Genomic DNA, 18182 nt, shown 5'->3' with positions numbered 1-18182 from the left:
AAAAAGCACAGGATCATCTATTTTGGCAAATGGTAGATTTGCATGAAGCCCAAATAAGTGGATGGACGACAAATAGAATAGAATAGAATGTGAATATTGGGTTGCTGTGAGTTTTCTGGGCTGTATGGCCATGTTCCAGAAGCATTCTCTCCTGATGTTTCACCCACATCTATTGCAGACATCCTCAGAAGTTGTGAGGTCCGCTGGAAACTAGGCAAGTGGGGTTTACATATTGTGAAATGTCCAGGGTGGGAGAAAGAATTCTTGTCTGTTTGAGGCAATTGACCACCTGGATTAGCATTTAATGGCCTTGTAGCTTCAAGGATTGGCTGATTACTGCCTGGGGAATCCTTTGCTGGGAGGTGATTACCTGGCCTGGATTGTGTCTTGTCTGGAATTCCTCTGTTTTGAGTGTGGTTCTTTACTTGCTGTTTTGATTTTAGAGGATTCCCCCAGACTGTAAGCTGCCAGTCCTTGAAGCTGCAAGGCTATTAAAGGTGACCAACTGCAACATTCACACCTGTCTCAAACAAACAAGACTTCTTTCTCCCACCCTGGACCTTCCACAGATATATAAACCTCCCTTGCTTAGCTTGCAATAAACCTCACAACCTTGGAGGATGCCTGCCATAGATGCAGGCGATACGTCAGGAGAGAATGCTTCTGGAACATGGCCAGACAGCCCGGAAAACTCACAACAACCCAGCGATTCTGGCAATGAGAGCATTCAATCTATATAAATAAAAATGTAATGTTTGTTTGTGGGATTAACAGAACTCGAAAACCACTGGACGAATTGACACCAAATTTGGACACAAGACACCTAACAACCCAATGTATGTCCTTCACTCAAAAAATTGATTTTGTCATTTGGGAGTTGTAGTTGCTGGGATTTATAGTTAACCTATAATCAAAGAGCATTCTGAACCCCACCAACGATGGAATTGAACCAAACTTGGCACACAGTTCTCCCATGACCAACAGAAAATACTGGAAGGGTTTGTTGGGGAGTGTCCTTTGGTTTTGGAGTTGTAGTTCACCTACATCCAGAGATCACTGTGGACACAATGATGGATCTGGATCAAACTCTACAAGAATACTCAATATGCCCAAATATGAACACTGGTGGAGTTTGGGGAAAATAGAATCTTGACATTTGGGAGTTGTAGTTGCTGGGATTTATAGTTCACCTACAATCACAGAGCATTCTGAACCCCACCAACGATAGAATTGGGCCAAACCTCCCACACAGAACCCCTATGTGGGCCACAGCAACGAATGGCAGGGGGCGGCTAGTAATACATAAAATGTGAATATGCTGTAAATCTATATATTAGCAAAGTTTCCCATAATTTGTATTATTTTTAAATGAACAGGCAAAATAATCAACTTTAAACTTAATCACTTCAAGACAGCTGTGGCTCGGCATGATTTGGGACAGATCTTTTTTAAAATTCTGTTTTCTGGCCAAGCCATTCTGAGAACTGTTGTCCAAACAAGCGATGGTTTGTTTTTAATTTTGAAAACCCTGTTTATTCTGAATTGGGGACGCCAGGGTTTCCTGTAAACAGACTCTCGACATTTAGAAGTGGGCCTTTCCATTTGTATCAAGCGGTGTGTATAGCTTTTTCTAAGATGCAAAGCGCAAAGGTTCTGCTCATGTCTTGCCAACTGGTTAATGTTCCTGTGAAATCTCCGTGAAGGGGAACAAGATGTAAAATGGCTTGCTTCTATGAGGGATTGTTTTAGTCCCTGTTTCCAAAAGCGCTACACTTTTATTTTTTGTTGAGCGGGACCACTGTGTTAAGAGTTTAGTTTGGCAAGGTCCACACTTCTAGCTGCCTAGCTGTGTTCCTTTTCCATCTCCCTGTTTTCACCTGCGCTGCCTCCGGAAAATCCTGCACATCTCTTGGGAAGACAAGCGGACAAACGTCAGCGTGCTGGAAGTAGCAAAGACCACCAGCATTGAAGCGATGGTCCTCTGCCACCAACTCCGCTGGACCGGCCATGTTGTCCGGATGCCCGACCACCGTCTCCCAAAGCAGCTGCTCTACTCCGAACTCAAGAACGAAAAACGGAATGTTGGTGGGCAGAAAAAGAGATTTAAAGATGGGCTCAAAGCCAACCTTAAAAACTCTGGCATAGACACTGAGAACTGGGAAGCCCTGGCCCTTGACCGCTCCAGCTGGAGGTCAGCTGTGACCAGCAGTGCTGCAGAATTTGAGGAGGCACGAGTGGAGGGTGAAAAAGAGAAACGTGCCAAGAGGAAGGCGCGTCAAGCCAACCCTGGCCGAGACCGCCTTCCACCTGGAAACCAATGCCCTCACTGCAGAAGAAGATGCAGAGCAAGAATAGGGCTCCACAGCCACATACGGACCCACAAGAATATTGGAAGACAATCCTCCTCAGAAAACAAGGGATCGCCTAAGTAAGTAAGTAAGTAAGTAAGTTTCACCTGCCCTCTCTGAGCTAGACAGAGAAGCAGCGTCCATTTATTTTCTCCCAGAAGTTGAAAATTCACAGAACCGTAAAGTTGAAAGAGACTTCATGGAACATCAGGTCCACCCTCCTCCTCAATGCAGGATCTCCATTAAAGCATTCCCAGCAAGTAGCTGTCCAGATCTTTTGGAGACCTGCAGGGTCATTTCCATGCTGGTTAGTAGCCATGCTGGTTGGAGAATTTAGGAAGTTATATCCAAAAATGTATCTTCCCACATTTCATGTTACCATCTTTTTCCATGCTCTGATGCTTAGTGAGTGACAGCGTTTGAATAAGCAGAAATAATAATAATAATAATAATAATAATAATAGGATTTAAAGATCGAACTGCAAAGACTCTGGCACAAACCAGTAAAGGTGGTCCCAGCTGCAAAAGGCCACCTTGCTGAGATCTGCTCGCATTATTCGCTGATACATCACACAATCCTAGATACTTGGGAAGTGTCCGACGTGTGATCCAATACCACAGCCAGCAGAGTATCTGCTGTGTGCTCATATTGTTGTGTTTCTAATAATAATAATAATAATAACAATAACAACAACAACAAGAAAACTGATGATAATCCACTACTCCTGACACCCGCGTAGTGTTTATTTATTTATTTATTTATTTCGCGCATTTCTGCCCCGCCCTTCTCAACCCCCGAGGGGGGACTCAGGGCGGCTTACAAAAGGTACAATTCGATGTCAACAACAATAAAATAAAACATGAATCAAAAGCAATTATAAAACTATTAAAACAATCAAGTTATATATCACAATCAATAAAACCAATCTAATGTTCAACGTTCGCCAGCTCAGAATCCATAAATTCATTCCACATTGTCAAATCCTATCAATTCTAGGATTTATAGTTCACCTATAGACTTTACCTGCCCAGAAACTCAAGAGGCAGAGGGCTTCTGCAAGGGAAACAAACGGTGGAAGAAGAGAAACACGCACTGGCAGATGATGTGAAAGGCAGTCAAGAACCAACATTGATGGAAGTCAGTAGAAGAAAACTGCTTAAAGTGCAAAAGACAAAGAGTGTATACCGTAGAAATACAATGCAGAGCAGAAGAGAAAACTAGACAGTTCTTGGGAAAATTTGGGAACAAAATTGACAAGGAAAAAACATGGATGTGGCTCACAAAGGGAACTTTGAAAAGAGAGACGGATGGCCTGATTCTGGCAGCCCAAGAACAAGCCATTAGTACCAATGCCATCAAAACCATAATTGAAAAGTTGACGACAGAGTCCAAGTATAGACTCTGCAAGAAAGCTGATGAAATGATGGATCACACCCTCATCTGCTGCAAGAAGATTGTGCAGACAGACTACAAGCAGAGGCATAACAACATTGCTCAGATAATCCATTGGAACTTTGGCCACAAATACCATCTGCCTGTGACAAAGAACAGGTAGGATCACAAGCCTGAAAAAGTTACGGAAAATGAACACGTCAAACTACTTTGGGACTTCTGAATTCAGACTGACAAGAGTTTTGGAGCACAATACTCCTGAGCTCACAATCATGGGAAAAAACAAAGTATGGATCATCGATGTTGCAATCCCAGGTGACAGAATTTACAAGAAGCAACTGGAAAAGCTTACATGATATGAAGATTGAAAGATCGAACTGCAAAGCCTCTGGCACAAGCCAGTTAAGGTGGTCCCAGTAGTGATGGGCACACTGGGTGCAGTGCCTAAAGACCTTGGCCTGCACTTAAAAACAATTGGCGCTGACAAAATTACCACCTGTCAGCTGCAGAAGGCCACCTTACTGGAATCTGCACACATTATTCGCCGATACATCACACAGTCTTAGACACTTGGGAAGTGTCTGATGTGTGATCCAATTCAACAGCCAGCAGAGTGTCTGCTGTGGATTCATATTGCTGTGTTTCAAATAGTAATAATAATAAAACAAGAAAACTGATGGCAATCCACTACTCCTGACAGCCGCGTAGTGTTGTTGACAGACTTTACCTGCCCAGAAAATCAGGAGGCAGAGGGCTTTTGCAAGTGAAACAACGGTAGAAGAAGGGAAACATGCACTGGCAGATGATGTGAAAGGCAGTCAAGAACCAACATTGATGGAAGTCAGTAGAAGAAAACTGCTTAAAGTGCAAAAGACAAAGAGTGCACTTGGGAAGTGTCCGACATTTGATCCAATACAAAAGCCATCAGAGTGATCTGGTTTGCTGTGTACTAATCTTGTTGTGTATCAAATAATAATAATAAACTTTATTTATAACCTGCCCTCTCTCCCCGAAGGAACTGAGGGCAGGAATGAGTGATGGAGACAAGATCATTCAGAGGTTGGCCCACTTTTCGATAGGACCTCCAAAATCTTGAATGGCATTGGGTTTGCCACCTGCTTTCTCCCATGTTGACATTATAGATAGACTATTGAAGGCTTGAAAAATTTGCATTTTGGACCACAAATCCCAAAATCCTCTATCTGGCATGCTGACTGGGTTTTTTTTTTTTTTTGGTAACTATTGTCCAAATAATATTTCCAAACTCTGACCATTCTTGCACCACTTCCTTAATTATGATTGCTGCTCACCTGGTTTAAGTAACTTTCTACATACCAAAGGGTTGTACACAGCATTGCAGGCCTGTAGGTAGAAAATGCTATGTGCAACAGATCCAGGGGTACATCAGAGTATTATTTCAGCTGTATTTGATTGTGTCCTAGTCCTTGTCAGTTATCCCGAAACATTCGGATGTATTGACCAGCACAAGAGAAGTAGCAGATTGGAGTGGGTTTACTGCCATGAATTAAGGACTGGCTGGGTGGGGTACAATACTGTGTGTCCACTTCTTCCACATCTGCATGAGTCAAAAGGCCCTGGAGACATGTTCTTTTCTTGCTTGGGATGCCTGCCCAACATGTCCTTATGGACCTCTCCTCTCACACTTTGGCCCAGTGCTGTAATGAGGCAAAGTAAAGCAGATGGTAAATACTGGACTCAAGGAGACTAGATAGTAGGAGATAATATTTTGTTGTTCTCTGCCTTATCCAGCTTAAAACTGCCCCTTTAAGTTGTAGCCTCTGTAGCAGCAGTCCATAAATAAAATCCAATGTATGTTCAAGCTCTGAATATTAAGGTAAAGGTAAAGGTAGTCCCCTGACATTAAGTCCAGTCATGTCTGACTCTGGGGTGTGGTGCTCATTTCCATTTCTAAAACGAAGAGCCAGCGTTGTCCGTAGACACCTCCAAGGTCATGTGGCTGGCATGACTGCATGGAGCGCCGAATATTAAAGGCCCTTATTATTTGTTCAACTTTTTGGTCACCTTGTGAGGTTGGGAATATGTGACCATCTGGGCATTTCTGGAAAGTGGTGGAGTGTCTTGAGCGTTGGACTACGGCTCTGGAAACAAGATTTGATTCCGCATTTGCCCCTGGAAACACACCGAGTGACTTTGTGCAAGTCACACATTCTCAGCTCAAAAAATTCCATCAGAAGTTCATCTTATGGTCCCTATAAGTGTGAAACAGCTCAAAGACACAAGGTGTTTTGGGACCTCAGCAGCCATCACCTCTGTGCAGCATGATGGGAGGTCATATGTGCTGCAGTCTAAAAATGTTTGGAGGATCATGTTAGCGTACACTACCAATAACTAGAGCTCCAGTTGCGACCGTACCTTGTGAAGTCAGATTTGGCCACAGTGGTCCACGCCTTAGTTACCTCTAGATTGGACTATTGCAATGCGCTCTACGTGGGGCTGCCCTTGAAGATGGACTGGAAATTCCAATTAGTCCAACGGGTGGCAGCCAGATTATTAACTGGTGTGAATTACAGAGAATGGTCAACCCTCCTGTTTAAGGAGCTCCACTGGCTGCCATTTATTTTCCAGGCCCAATTCAAGGTGCAGGTTTTGACCTACAAAGCCCTGAACGGTTTGGGACCCGCCTACCTGCACAACCGCATTTCCGTCTATGAACCCACATGACTTCTTCGATCTTCCAGAGAGGCCCTTCTCTTGCTCCTGCCCTCATCACACGCACGACTTGTGGGAACAAGAGAGAGGGCCTTCTCTGTGGTGGCCCCCCGGCTCTGGAATTCACTCCCCAGATATATTAGGCAAGCCCCCATGCTGGCAATCTTAAGGAGGAACCTGAAAACCTGGTTATTCCAATGTGCCTTCAGTGGTTGAATGTAAGACCCACTGGCCAAACTCTGCATAAAATGGAAGCACTTTATTTTATGGTTCGTGCAATTGAATCCTTCCTCATCCTCGAATCCCCTTTCCTGACAATTTTGCACGGCCCTATCTCCCAGTGTTTTAAATTTTAAAATTTTATCCTTGAATTTGGTCTTGCCCAGTGTAATTCCCTTGTGTTTTAATTGTTTGATTTATATTGCTGTGTCGTCTATTATATTGGTTTTGCATTCTATGTATTTTATTTTCTGGTTTTGTTATGTTTTTGTGTAATATTGTGTTTGTTGTACTGATGGGCCTGGCCTCATGTAAGCCGCCCCGAGTCGCCATGGGGGAGATGGAGGGGGGTATAAATAAATAAATAAATAAATAAATAATAATAATAATAATTATTACTATTATTATTACTATTATTATTATTACTATTATTATAGCTCTCAGATAAATAAATGTATGAAAAAGAACCAACAATAAACTTGAGTTAAATACTCAAGCAGTGTTTCTCAAACTGGAGATTAGGACCCTGGGGGGGGGGGGGGGGTCACAGAGGAGTCATCAAAGACCACCAGAAAACATATGTCTGATGTTCTTAGGAATCCCTTTGGCAGAGAAGGCTGAAGATCTCTCCGCCTGTTCTTCTCTTCCGTTTTGGAAACAGACTACAAATACTCCCACCAAAACCCCTCCTCTGCTTTGATTGACTAGCCTCCCAGTCAAGGGGAGGGCTGTTTCTGAGACTCCAAGAGGGGAGGAGACAGCAGGCATGCTCAGCGCATGGCAGCATGGAGTGCATATGTGGGCAAGGAGAGCGTGCGAGGCTGGAGGGAGGCTTGCGCCAGTGAGTCCCTTCAAGGCAATGGGAATTCTGTGTAGGAAGTTTGGCCCAGTTTTATCATTGGTGGAGTTCAGAATGCTCTATCATTGTAGGTGAACTATAAATCCCAGCAACTGAAACTCCCAAATGTCAAAGTCTATTTTCCCAAAACTTCACCTGAGTTCACATTTGGGCATATTGAATATTCATGCTAAGTTTGGTCCAGATCCATCATTGTTTGAGTCCTCAATGCTCTCTGGGTGTAGGTGAACTACAACTCCTAAACTCGAGGTCACCAAACCCTTCCTGTATTTTCTGTTAGTCATGGGAGTTCTCTGTGCCAAATTTGGTCCAATTCCATCATTGGTGGAGTTCAGAATGCTCTCTGATCGTAGGTGAACTATAAATCCCAGCAACTACAACTCCCAAATAACAAAATCAATCCCCCTCCACCCCACCAGTATTCAAATTTGGATGTATTGGGTATTTGTGCCAAATTTGGTCCAGTGAATGAAAATACATCCCGCAGACCAGATATTTACATTACAATTCATAAATGTAGCAAAATTACAGTTATGAAATAGCAACTACTGATGCAGATGTAGAAAAGAACATCAGTTAAAGCAAACTATACAATGAATACATAATTTGTCAATCCATGCAGGTAGGCTGGACCCGGATGAATCTGGTGAAAAAGCTTCTTGAGACGTCTGATCAGGTGACTTTGGTGCTGAAGAAAATCCCACTCGTCTTTGCAGAATCACCCAGTCCTCCCGAGTCTCCTCCTCAACGGCAGGTAAGCAACACCTGCTCTGTTTGGGTCAGGTCATCTCACCTGGAATGCTGTGACTATTTCTGAATCACAATTTGAGAAAAATATTGACAAACTCACATGTCCAGGGCAGGTGACCAAGATGGCAAAACAAGCCCAATGCTAAACAGCACAGGAATGTGGGTATGTTTAGCTTTGGCAAAGAGAAGACTGAGAGGTAATCTGATAGTCGTCTTTAAATATCTGAAGGATGTCATGGAGCAAACTTGTTTTCCCTTGCTCCAGACTGGAAGGAGAATCAATGCGTTCAAAGTACAAGAGAAGATATTGTGCCTAAACATTGGGAATAATTGTTGTAAATGCTGTTCAACCATGGCATTCATTTATTTACTATTTTTATACCCCATCCTGACCCCGAAGGGGACTCAGAGCGACTTATAAGTTATCTGTACATACAATATATTATATTATTAGCATAGAACAATATTAGTATTATATATTAATATATTATACTATACCACTCCATACATGGGAATGGCACTGCATGCAGTCATACTGGTCACATTACCTTGGAGGTGTCTACGGACAACGCCGGCTCTTTGGCTTACAAATGGAGATGAACACCAACCCCCAGAGCCGGACACGACTGGACTTAATGTCAGGGGAAAAGCTTTACCTACCTTACTATACCACTATAATGCAATATTATTAGTAACTAGCTTGGGGACCTGGCGATGCCCAGGTTATTTGAGAAAGACATTGTTTATTTTTCAAAGTTTGGTAATATCAGTTTGGTAATGTATAAAGGTATTTATTAGAAAAAAGCCAGTGTTTCCTTTTATTTTTTATGAATGATCCCATTAGAAAATGCATAAGGATGTGGATGAACTACAATTCCCAGAATCGTGGGTCAATCCTTCCCAATCTTCCTGCCATTATTCAAGTTGGCCATATCACCTTAGATCGAACACTAGCATATAGGAAACCCTTCTTGAACACCAAGCACAAAGTGTTCAAGAACCCAGCTTTTGCGCTTTCTTCTTTCACCTTGATTAGAAGGCTCCTCAGCTCCTCCTCACTTTTGGCCATCAAAGTGGTGTCATCTGCATATCTAAGGTTGTTAATGTTTCTTCCAGCAATTTTCACCCCAGCCTTTGCATACGTTAAGCCCTGCATATCGCACATTATTGTATTATTATATTGTATTATTATTATTATTATTATTATTAGTAGTAGTAGTAGTAGTATATTGTATTACATTATAATATTACTCTCACTATTATATGTATCAACTGCTTCAGGTGGTGGTGGACTCTCCTCCTTTAGAAGTCTTTAAACAAAGGTTGAGTTGAATGTGCTTTAGTTGCACGTTCCTGTACAGTTTGGACCAGATGATTTAACTCTGCAATTCTGTGATACTGCCAACATATAAAGCAGTTTTCTCCATTCTGATTCCCTCTAAACCAGGCATGGGAAAACTTGGGCCCTCCTTCCAGGTGTTTTGGACTTCACCTCCCACCATTCCTAACAGCCTCAGGCCCCTTCCTTACCCTCCTTGGCCACTTAAGGAAAAGGCCAGAAGCTGTTAAGAATTGTGGGAGTTGAAGTCCAAAACACCTTGAAGACCGGAATTTGCCCATGCTTGCTCTAAATGTATTGAACCCCATCTCTTCAGCTCTCAGATCAATTGCTCTTTTGTGGAGTAAAATTCCCATTATTCTTGTCAGCATGAGAATTGTCCACATTGGAGAATTTTGGGAGTTGTAGTCCACAAAATAGCTCTTCTAGGCTTTACGTGGTTTGTGATGGTTTGCTCAATTGAAAATAGACGTAGAATTCCCAGCCTGCATGGCAAGTTATAGTTCAAAAAAGTAACATTTCCAGCTCTGACTTTTGTGGTTACAGACAAGTCCTGAAAGGCATTTCCGGTTGCATTACAAATGCCTCAGTAGTGCCATGTTTCCAAATAAACCTGTGACTCACCTTGTGCCTTGTGCTCATCCCTTGCCAGGATTTTTACAACTCCCTTAGAGTTTCGTTCCTGACTCAGCGGAAAGCACCATCTCAGCTGTGGAGATGAGCCACAGTATGGCATTGCCTCTTACCTGCCACTCGGTCTCTTTCCTCTCTAGGCACCGGACAGTTTTTTGGATGCATTGGAAACGTCAAGCCTGAGAAGCGATGAATCCCCGACAAGTTCTGCTTCCCCGACTTCAAGGTTAGGAATCTCTGATCTGTAGGACTTTTCTCGTTTGGTCGCAACTATGGGAAGGGCTCTTAAGGCGTAATGGTTGAAGATGGGAGAGCTTGAATCTTTTCTTAAGGAAAGGCACAAGGTTGGAGTTGTGTTTAGGGACAATACTGTTTTGGAGACTCTTGCTCCCTGCCTGGGAAATGCTTGCATGCAAGACATTCTGCGCCCAAACTGTTGGTCTTTTATCTTCTATTAATAGTACACATAGTATTGGGAAGCACGTGCAAACTTTCTATAAGAGCAGAATATTATTTCTCCAGAAAGTACTGCCATTTTCTCGTGGCATGGATCAATGTGTATTTTTGTTGCTAGCCTTTTGGATAGCTTTATAACCCAATCAAGTCCTTTTCAGTCATGAGGCAGGAAATTTCTGTATCCTCAAAAGTGCTATAGTTGGCACTCCACATTGATGAGTTTCACTTTTGCAGATTTAATTCCTTGGAAATATTATTATTATTATTATTATTATTATTAGCCACTTTTTCTCTTTTAACAGAGAATCAAAGAGGCAAACAGTGCTACAAGCAATGCCATATACAATATAAAAATAATGAGTTATTTTTAGGAATCTCCATTGCAACTTTATAGGCAGCTTCCAGTGGAAGTAAATCAAAATATTCAACAAAACAAAATCAGTAACAAAATCAACAAAGGCATTTAGTTTAGACCAGCAGTTTCTCAACCTGGGGATTGGGACCCCTGGGAGGTATCATGAGGGGGTGTCGGAGGGGTCGCCAAAGACCATCAGAAAACACATATTTCTGATGATCTTAGGAACACAGTGCTCTCCGGAGGTAGGTGAACTACATCTCCCCTCAATCACTGTCAATTCCTCCCAAATCCCGCCAGTATTTTCTGTTGGTCATAGGGGTTCTGTTTGGGAAGTTTGGCCCAATTCTAGCATTGGTGGGGTTCAGAATGCTTGTAGGTGAAGTATAAATCCCAGCCACTACAGCTCCCAAATGTCAAGGTCTGTTTTCCCCAAACTCCACCAGTGTTCACATTTGGACATATTGAGTATTCATGCCAAGTTTGGTCCAGATCCATCATTGAGTCCACAGTGCTCTCTGGATGTAGGTGAACTACAACTCCAAAACTCAAAGTCAATGTCCACCAAACCCTTCCAGTATTTTCTGTTCCTCATGGAAGTTCTGTGTGCAAAGTTTGGATCAATTCCATTGTTGCTGGAGTTCAGAATGTTCTTTGATTGTAGGTGAACTATAAATCCCAGCAATACAACTCCCAAATGTCAAGGTCAATTTCCCCCAAACTCCACCAGTATTCCTTGGAGATACTATTATTATTATTATTATTATTATTATTATTATTATTATTACTATTATTATTATTGAGTATTCATGCCAAGTTTGGTCCAGATCCATCATTGTTTGAGTCCACAGTGCTCTCTGGATTTAGGTGAACTACAACTACAAAACTCAAAACAATGCCCACCAAGTTAAAGAGTAAAGGTAAAGATTTCCCCTGACATTAAGTCTAGTCGTATCCGACTCTGTGGGGTAGCCGAAGAGTCGGTGTTGTCCATAGACACCTCCTAGGTCCTGTGGCCAGCATGACTGTATGGAGCACTGTTACCTTCCCACAGAAGCGGCACCTAATGATCTACTCACATTTTCATGTTTTCGAACTGCTAGGTTGGCAGAAGCTGGGCCTAACCGTGGGAGCCCAACCCACACCCCAGATTCAAACCACCACCTTTTGGTCAGCAAGTTCAGCAGCTCAGCTGTTTAACCTGCTGCACCACCAATGGGCCTGATGCCCACCAAACCCTTCCAGTATTTTCTTTTGGTCATGGGAGTTCTGTGTCCCAAGTTTGGTTCAATTCCATCATTGGTGGAGTTCAGAATGCTCTTTGATTGTATGTGAGCTATAAATCCTAGCAATTACAACCCTCAAAAGACAATCAATCCCTGCTCCAACCTCACCAGTATCGAAATTTGGGCATATCGGGTATCTGTACCAAATTTGGTCGAGTGAATGAAAATATAACTTGCATATCAGATATTTACATGACGATTCATAGCAGTAGCAAAATTACAGTTATCACGTGGCAACGAAAATAATTTTATGGTTGGGGGTCACCACAACATGAGGAAGTGTATTAAGGGGTCACGGCATTACGAAGGTTGAGAAACACTGATCTAGACCAAACTTGGTGAAATATGCATTTTCTAATGGGACCATTTGTAAAATCCTAAAACAAGCAATGACATTTTCTAATGTTTATCCTTACCGAATTACCTAACCCAGGCATCGCCTAAGCTAGTATATGAATAAAATAAGTAAGCAAGTAATCAACACATAGAGTTGTGATGCTGTCATGCCCTAGTCATACTTTCAGAGGGAACCAAACGGCAAAGAGTTGTGTTCAAACTTGTCCAGAGAAGGAATACTCTCTCGCTGAATGAACAGATGAAGTATCTCTGTCAGAAAAGCAGTGACCTTTTGCCTCTCTCTTGCAAGTTTTAAGTTTCCCATGGATTTTTTTAAAAAACATTTTTTTCTAAAACGTTCCTCTTCTTGCCAAATCACCCTCCCATCCTTGCTGTTTGATCTGAAACGTCAAACTTGCCTTTTTCCCCCTCGTGTTTTACTATAACTCATAAGAAGTGGCAGCAGCTGAGACACAATATGACTCCTGCGATCTAATATTTCAAAAGGATGGCAGTTCATTTGCGTTTGTTTGGAAACGGTAAGGTTTTTAGGACTACAACTCACAGAATCCAAATGCTTTTGTGGCCAAACGGCACTTTGGGAACAATTCTTGAAATTGTTCCAAAAATCATAAAACAGTGATATGAATAATAATAGTTTTAGGAGGGAGGTGGAGATACAAAACTACTATTAATCCTGCGATAGACCTTAAAGAAAGGGGATTAGAGCCAGCCTTGCAGCTGTTGGGGTCCCAGGGATTTCGGAATTGTTGGTTTTTCTACTTGGCATTTGATGCAGTTTGTTTGTTCAGGCAACATCTGGAATGGGATTTCTAATAAACGGCATGGAGCTTTGAAAGTTAGACAATCTGATGTTTTGACCTTGGTGTTTTCCCCCCTTGAAGTGTGATGGCTGAGCTAGAACAGAGCACAGATTCTGTATTGGATCTTCCTCCGGACCAAGAAGAGGAACAACCAGGCATTGGCTCAAGGCAGACATATGACGTTATGGGGCATATTTCTGGAGAAGGTAAGTGGCATCTCCAGTGGAGAAATGCGATACTGTCCTGATACGTTAGACTCTTTTTGATTTAATTTTGTGTGTATTTATTCTATATGTTTCTTCTATCCTTTGTCTGCAAACAAAGCAAGGAAAGCATACATGCTTCTCTCCATCTCGTGCCCCATTTCTTGCAACTCTGGGAAATATACGAAGTTCATTCATATTTTCAGATACACCATTAACTTGTCATTGACGTGGTTTAAAAAGTGAATGTAATGTTTTTAAATGTTTCTAATTTGTATTAATTTTAATTTTAATGTTTATTTTAATTGTATGTTGTTTTAAGGCAGTGGTTCTCAACCTGTGGGTCCCCAGGTGTTTTGGCCTACAACTCCCAGAAATCCTAACAGCTGGTAAACTGGCTGGGATTTCTGGGAGATGTAGGCAAAAAATATCTGGGAACCCCAGGTTGAGAACCACTGTTTTAAGGCATTGAATAGTTGCCTATATGTAAAGCCGCCTTGAGTCTCCTTCAGGGTTGAGAAGGGCGGGATATAAATATAGTAAATAAATAAATTAGAGTTGTACTCGGATCCGTTTTCCTTTGTTGTATCCATTCTTTTGTTACTTTCGTTACCTTTGGGAGCATGTAACGGAAAGCCCCTTCCTGGTACAAAAATCAGTTCAACACAAAAGCAAAGTGGTAGCCAATCCTGGCTCCTCGCCTGCTTTTCATGAGAAGCCTCCTTGCCTTGGGAAGAGTGTGTGTGTGGCATGTAGACCCAAAAAGCAAGTGCACCTCCACTGAAACCGAACTAGCCTACTTACCTTGGAAAGAGTGCCTGCAGCCAAGTGCCTCCTCTAGAGTAAGAAACAGAACTTGCCTCCTTTCCTTGGAAAGAGTGTGTAAGTGGAATTCAGGCCCAGAAAGTGCATGCACCTACCTGCAGCCAAGTGCCTCCTCTAGAGTAAGAAACAGAACTTGCCTCCTTGCCTTGGAAAGAGTGTGTGAGTGGCATGCAGGCTGAGAAAGTGCATGTACCTCCTCTGAAACAGAAGTAGGCTCCTTGCCTTGGAAAGAGTGTGTGTATGTGTGGCATGCAGGCCCAGAAAGCACATGCGCCTCCTCTGGAACAGAACTAGCCTCCATGCCTTGGAAAGACTGCATGTGTGGCGTGCAGGCCAAGAAAGCACATGTGCCTACCTGTAGCCAAGTGCCTCCTCTAGAGTAAGAAACAGAACATGCCTTGGAAAGAGTGCATGTGTTGCATGCAGGCCCAGAAAGCATGCGCGCCTGCCTGCAGTTGAGCACCTCTCCTCTACAGTAGAGAAACAGGGAAGAGAAGCCTCTTTATCGCGTGCATTTGCCTGCAGCAGAGCGCCTCTCCTCTAGAGTAAGAAACAGCTTAAATAGCTAAAGTGATGGGAACGGGAGCCTGAGAAGCACCGGGACTGTGGCGCAGCTGGCTTGGAGTCAGCTGCATTAAGATCACTACTAACTGAAAGGTCATGAGTTCGAAGCCAGCCCAGGTCGGAGTGAGCTTCCGACCAAAATTGTGTAGCTTGTTGTCGACCTTTGCAGCCTGAAAGACATTTGCATATGTCAAATAGGAAATTTAGGTACCACATATGTGGGGAGGCTAATTTAACTGATTTAGGAGGCCATAAAAATCTTCAGGAAGTATTCAAAGAATGAGGAAGTACTTCATCAGTGTCACAAACGGACGGTGAAGCGACAGTTCCCTTGGTGGCCAGAAGCTGGAATGTTAAATAGCCTCTGAGTGTCTGTCTATATATGTTGTGTGTCTATGGCATTAAATGTTTGCCATTGCAATCCGCCCTGAGTCCCCTGTGGGGTGAGTAGGCCGGAATATGAATACTGTAAATAAATAAATAAATAAGTTCCGTCTCCTATAATGGGCCAATAAAAAACGGATCTTTCGGCACCCCAGAGTGAAAACAGATATCTGCCCTCCGGATTTCAGGAGGCTCCCAAAAACAGATCGGGACCCCCTCCAAAAGCTGGGACATGAAACGGGTCAAGGTTTACTCCGATTGCACAAGCCTACTTGCCGTGTTTTATGTCCTAGTTTTATGTCCTACATTGCAGCATGAGTGCCCAAAATGCAAAGGGAGACACTGCCCATTATCCCGTCCTGAAATCTTATACATTGCATAGAATGGTTGCATTTGCAGGAAAATCGCACTAGAAAACAATCTAACCTCTCCTCCAGTCTGCAAATTTTCTCATTTTCATCCACAGCAAAGACGTTTTCACTTCCAGTTTTGATTAACCACAGTTTATCAGTATATCTCAACCCTAAACTGTGTGTAACTTTAATCCCATGATTTATTGAAATAAACCAATTCTTAGACTATAGTTTGAAGTTGGCCTGTTTCGAGCAAACTCTAATTAAGACAGCACACAGTTTGTTTGGATCAGACAGAATAGCAATCCACAGTTGATTGAAAATGGAAGTGAAAGCATTCAGGGTGTATCTATGCTGTTGGATTAATGCAGTTTAACACCACTTTACCAGCCACGACTCACTGCTTTCGCCAGGACTCTTTGGTCAATAAGACTAAAGACATTGTAAAACTATAACTTCCAAGATTGCATAGATTGAGACAGGGCATTTAAAGTGGGGTGAAACAGCATTTCATCTACAGTGTGGACACCCCCTTAGATTCCTCCTTAGGGAGATGCGGGAGCCGGGAAGGAGAGCATGAAACGCACCTGATGCTTTTGTCCAGCATGCCTGCTGTCACTGCATTTCTGTACACATTCCCAATGTTTGGGTTACTTGTTAGTGTGGACTCTTTGTTTCCAAACTAATGTTTTGATGGTTGTTTTGGTGTTTGCCAGATTCACCCCCAGGAGCATCAGCTGACCTTGCGCAAAGCTTTCAGACAGTTTCAGAGGGGCATCCATCCCCAGAAACGTCCACTCCTACCAAACCCAGGAGATTGGAACTTGGGTTGCAAAGCCCAGAAAGTCCAGAGAATGGATTTGTCCGGGGAAGCAGAGGCTCGGGATCGACCAATTCATCCAAAGATGTGAGGGTTGTTTTACTTGTTTGTGGATTTATTTATTGCAACCCCCCTTTCTTTCCCAGCATTCTTCAATGTTGTTATATTGCGTCTGTCAATAGAATGATAGAATCATAGAGTTGGAAGAGACCTCATGGGCCATCCAGTCCAACCCCCTGCCAAGAAGCAGGAAAATTACATTCAAAGCACCCCCGACAGATGGCCATCCAGCCTCTGTTTAAAAGCTTCCAAAGAAGAAGCCTCTACCACACTACAGGGCAGAGAGTTCCATTGCTGAACAGCTCTCACAGTCAGGAAGTTCTTCCTAATGTTCAGATGGAATATCCTTTCTTGTAGTTTGAAGCCATTGTTCCGCGTCCTTGTCTCCAGGGCAGCAGAAAACAAGCTTGCTTCCTCCATCCTGTGACCTCCTCTCACATATTTATACATGGAATACTCCAACTTCTTACTTAGGCAATCTCTCATAGCCCGAGGATGATGGTTCTACCAAGTGTAGTGTCTTGGCAGTGGGTTCATAGGAGGCCATGGAGCCCTATTCTTGATCTGCATATTCTCCTGCAGTGAGGACATCGGTTTCCAGGTGGAAGGCATTCCCAGTCAGGTACCTTCCTCTTGGCACCTTTCTCCCTTTTGTCCTCTATTTGTGCCTCTCCAAATTCTGCAGCACTGCTGGTCACAGCTAACCTCCAATTAGCGCGCTCAAGGCCCAGGGCTTTCCAGTTCTCGATTTCTATTCCGTAATTTTTAAGGTTGGCTTTAAGCCCATCTTTAAATCTCTTTTCCTGTCCACTAACATTACATTTCCCATTCTTGAGTTGGGAGTAGAGTAACTGCTTTGGAAGACGGTGAGTGAGCATTCAGACAACCTGGCCAGTCCAGCGGAGTTGATGTCGTAAGGGCATCACTTCAATGCTGGCGGTCTTTGCTTCTTCCAGCATGCTGACCAGCTTCTGTAGTCAGCACATTGACTTGTGGGTCTAGCTTCTATGTAACATGGTTTTTGTTCCTGGGTTATAAATGCCATTTCCTAATTGGTTCTATCAAAAAAAAATGTAAAGGGTTAATTAAATTGCAAAAACTTTGTTTTTGAGGGACATCCTGCAGCGCATTTTGCTATAGTTTTTCAATAATTATCTCATTGAGTCTCAACCAATTTAACAGAGTTTGTGGGAGCCACAAAAACAAAGTTTTTGGAGTAGAACAATTCCTTTCAAGGTAACGACTGCACAATTAAACAAGAATAACACTTTCAAACCAGAAGTAGATTTTTTTTCAAAAGCTTCTCTAAGGGTTATCACTCTGAATCCTGATCTTAAAAGACTGCTCCTGTTGATTCTGCCTGCACTTGATCTCTCTGGGGATTCTGGGCCTGTTAGTCATTCTGATGACACTGGGGATTCTGGGTTTGCAAGCCAGCAAGAGATTTTAAGCCCTCAAAATCAGTGGTTTGTGTCTGAAGGCCA

The 18182-nt window shown here is 42.8% G+C and overlaps 1 protein-coding gene across 1 annotated transcript in view; it reads left to right on the top strand.

Annotated features, from left to right (window-relative positions):
- Positions 1 to 18182, top strand: part of CNKSR1 (connector enhancer of kinase suppressor of Ras 1) — a 74674-nt gene that overhangs the window by 40349 nt on the left and 16143 nt on the right. The window contains exons 9-12 of the mRNA XM_060784474.2: positions 8133 to 8264; positions 10373 to 10458; positions 13571 to 13695; positions 16535 to 16725. Coding sequence (XP_060640457.2) covers positions 8133 to 8264; positions 10373 to 10458; positions 13571 to 13695; positions 16535 to 16725 — 534 coding nt within the window. The remainder of the gene's footprint in view (positions 1 to 8132; positions 8265 to 10372; positions 10459 to 13570; positions 13696 to 16534; positions 16726 to 18182) is intronic.

Source organism: Anolis sagrei, chromosome X (genome assembly GCF_037176765.1).
Source record: "Anolis sagrei isolate rAnoSag1 chromosome X, rAnoSag1.mat, whole genome shotgun sequence".
Classification (NCBI taxonomy): Eukaryota; Metazoa; Chordata; class Lepidosauria; order Squamata; family Dactyloidae; genus Anolis; species Anolis sagrei.
Note: the sequence above shows the minus strand (reverse complement) of the source record. Positions and strands in the feature narration are given on the sequence as shown.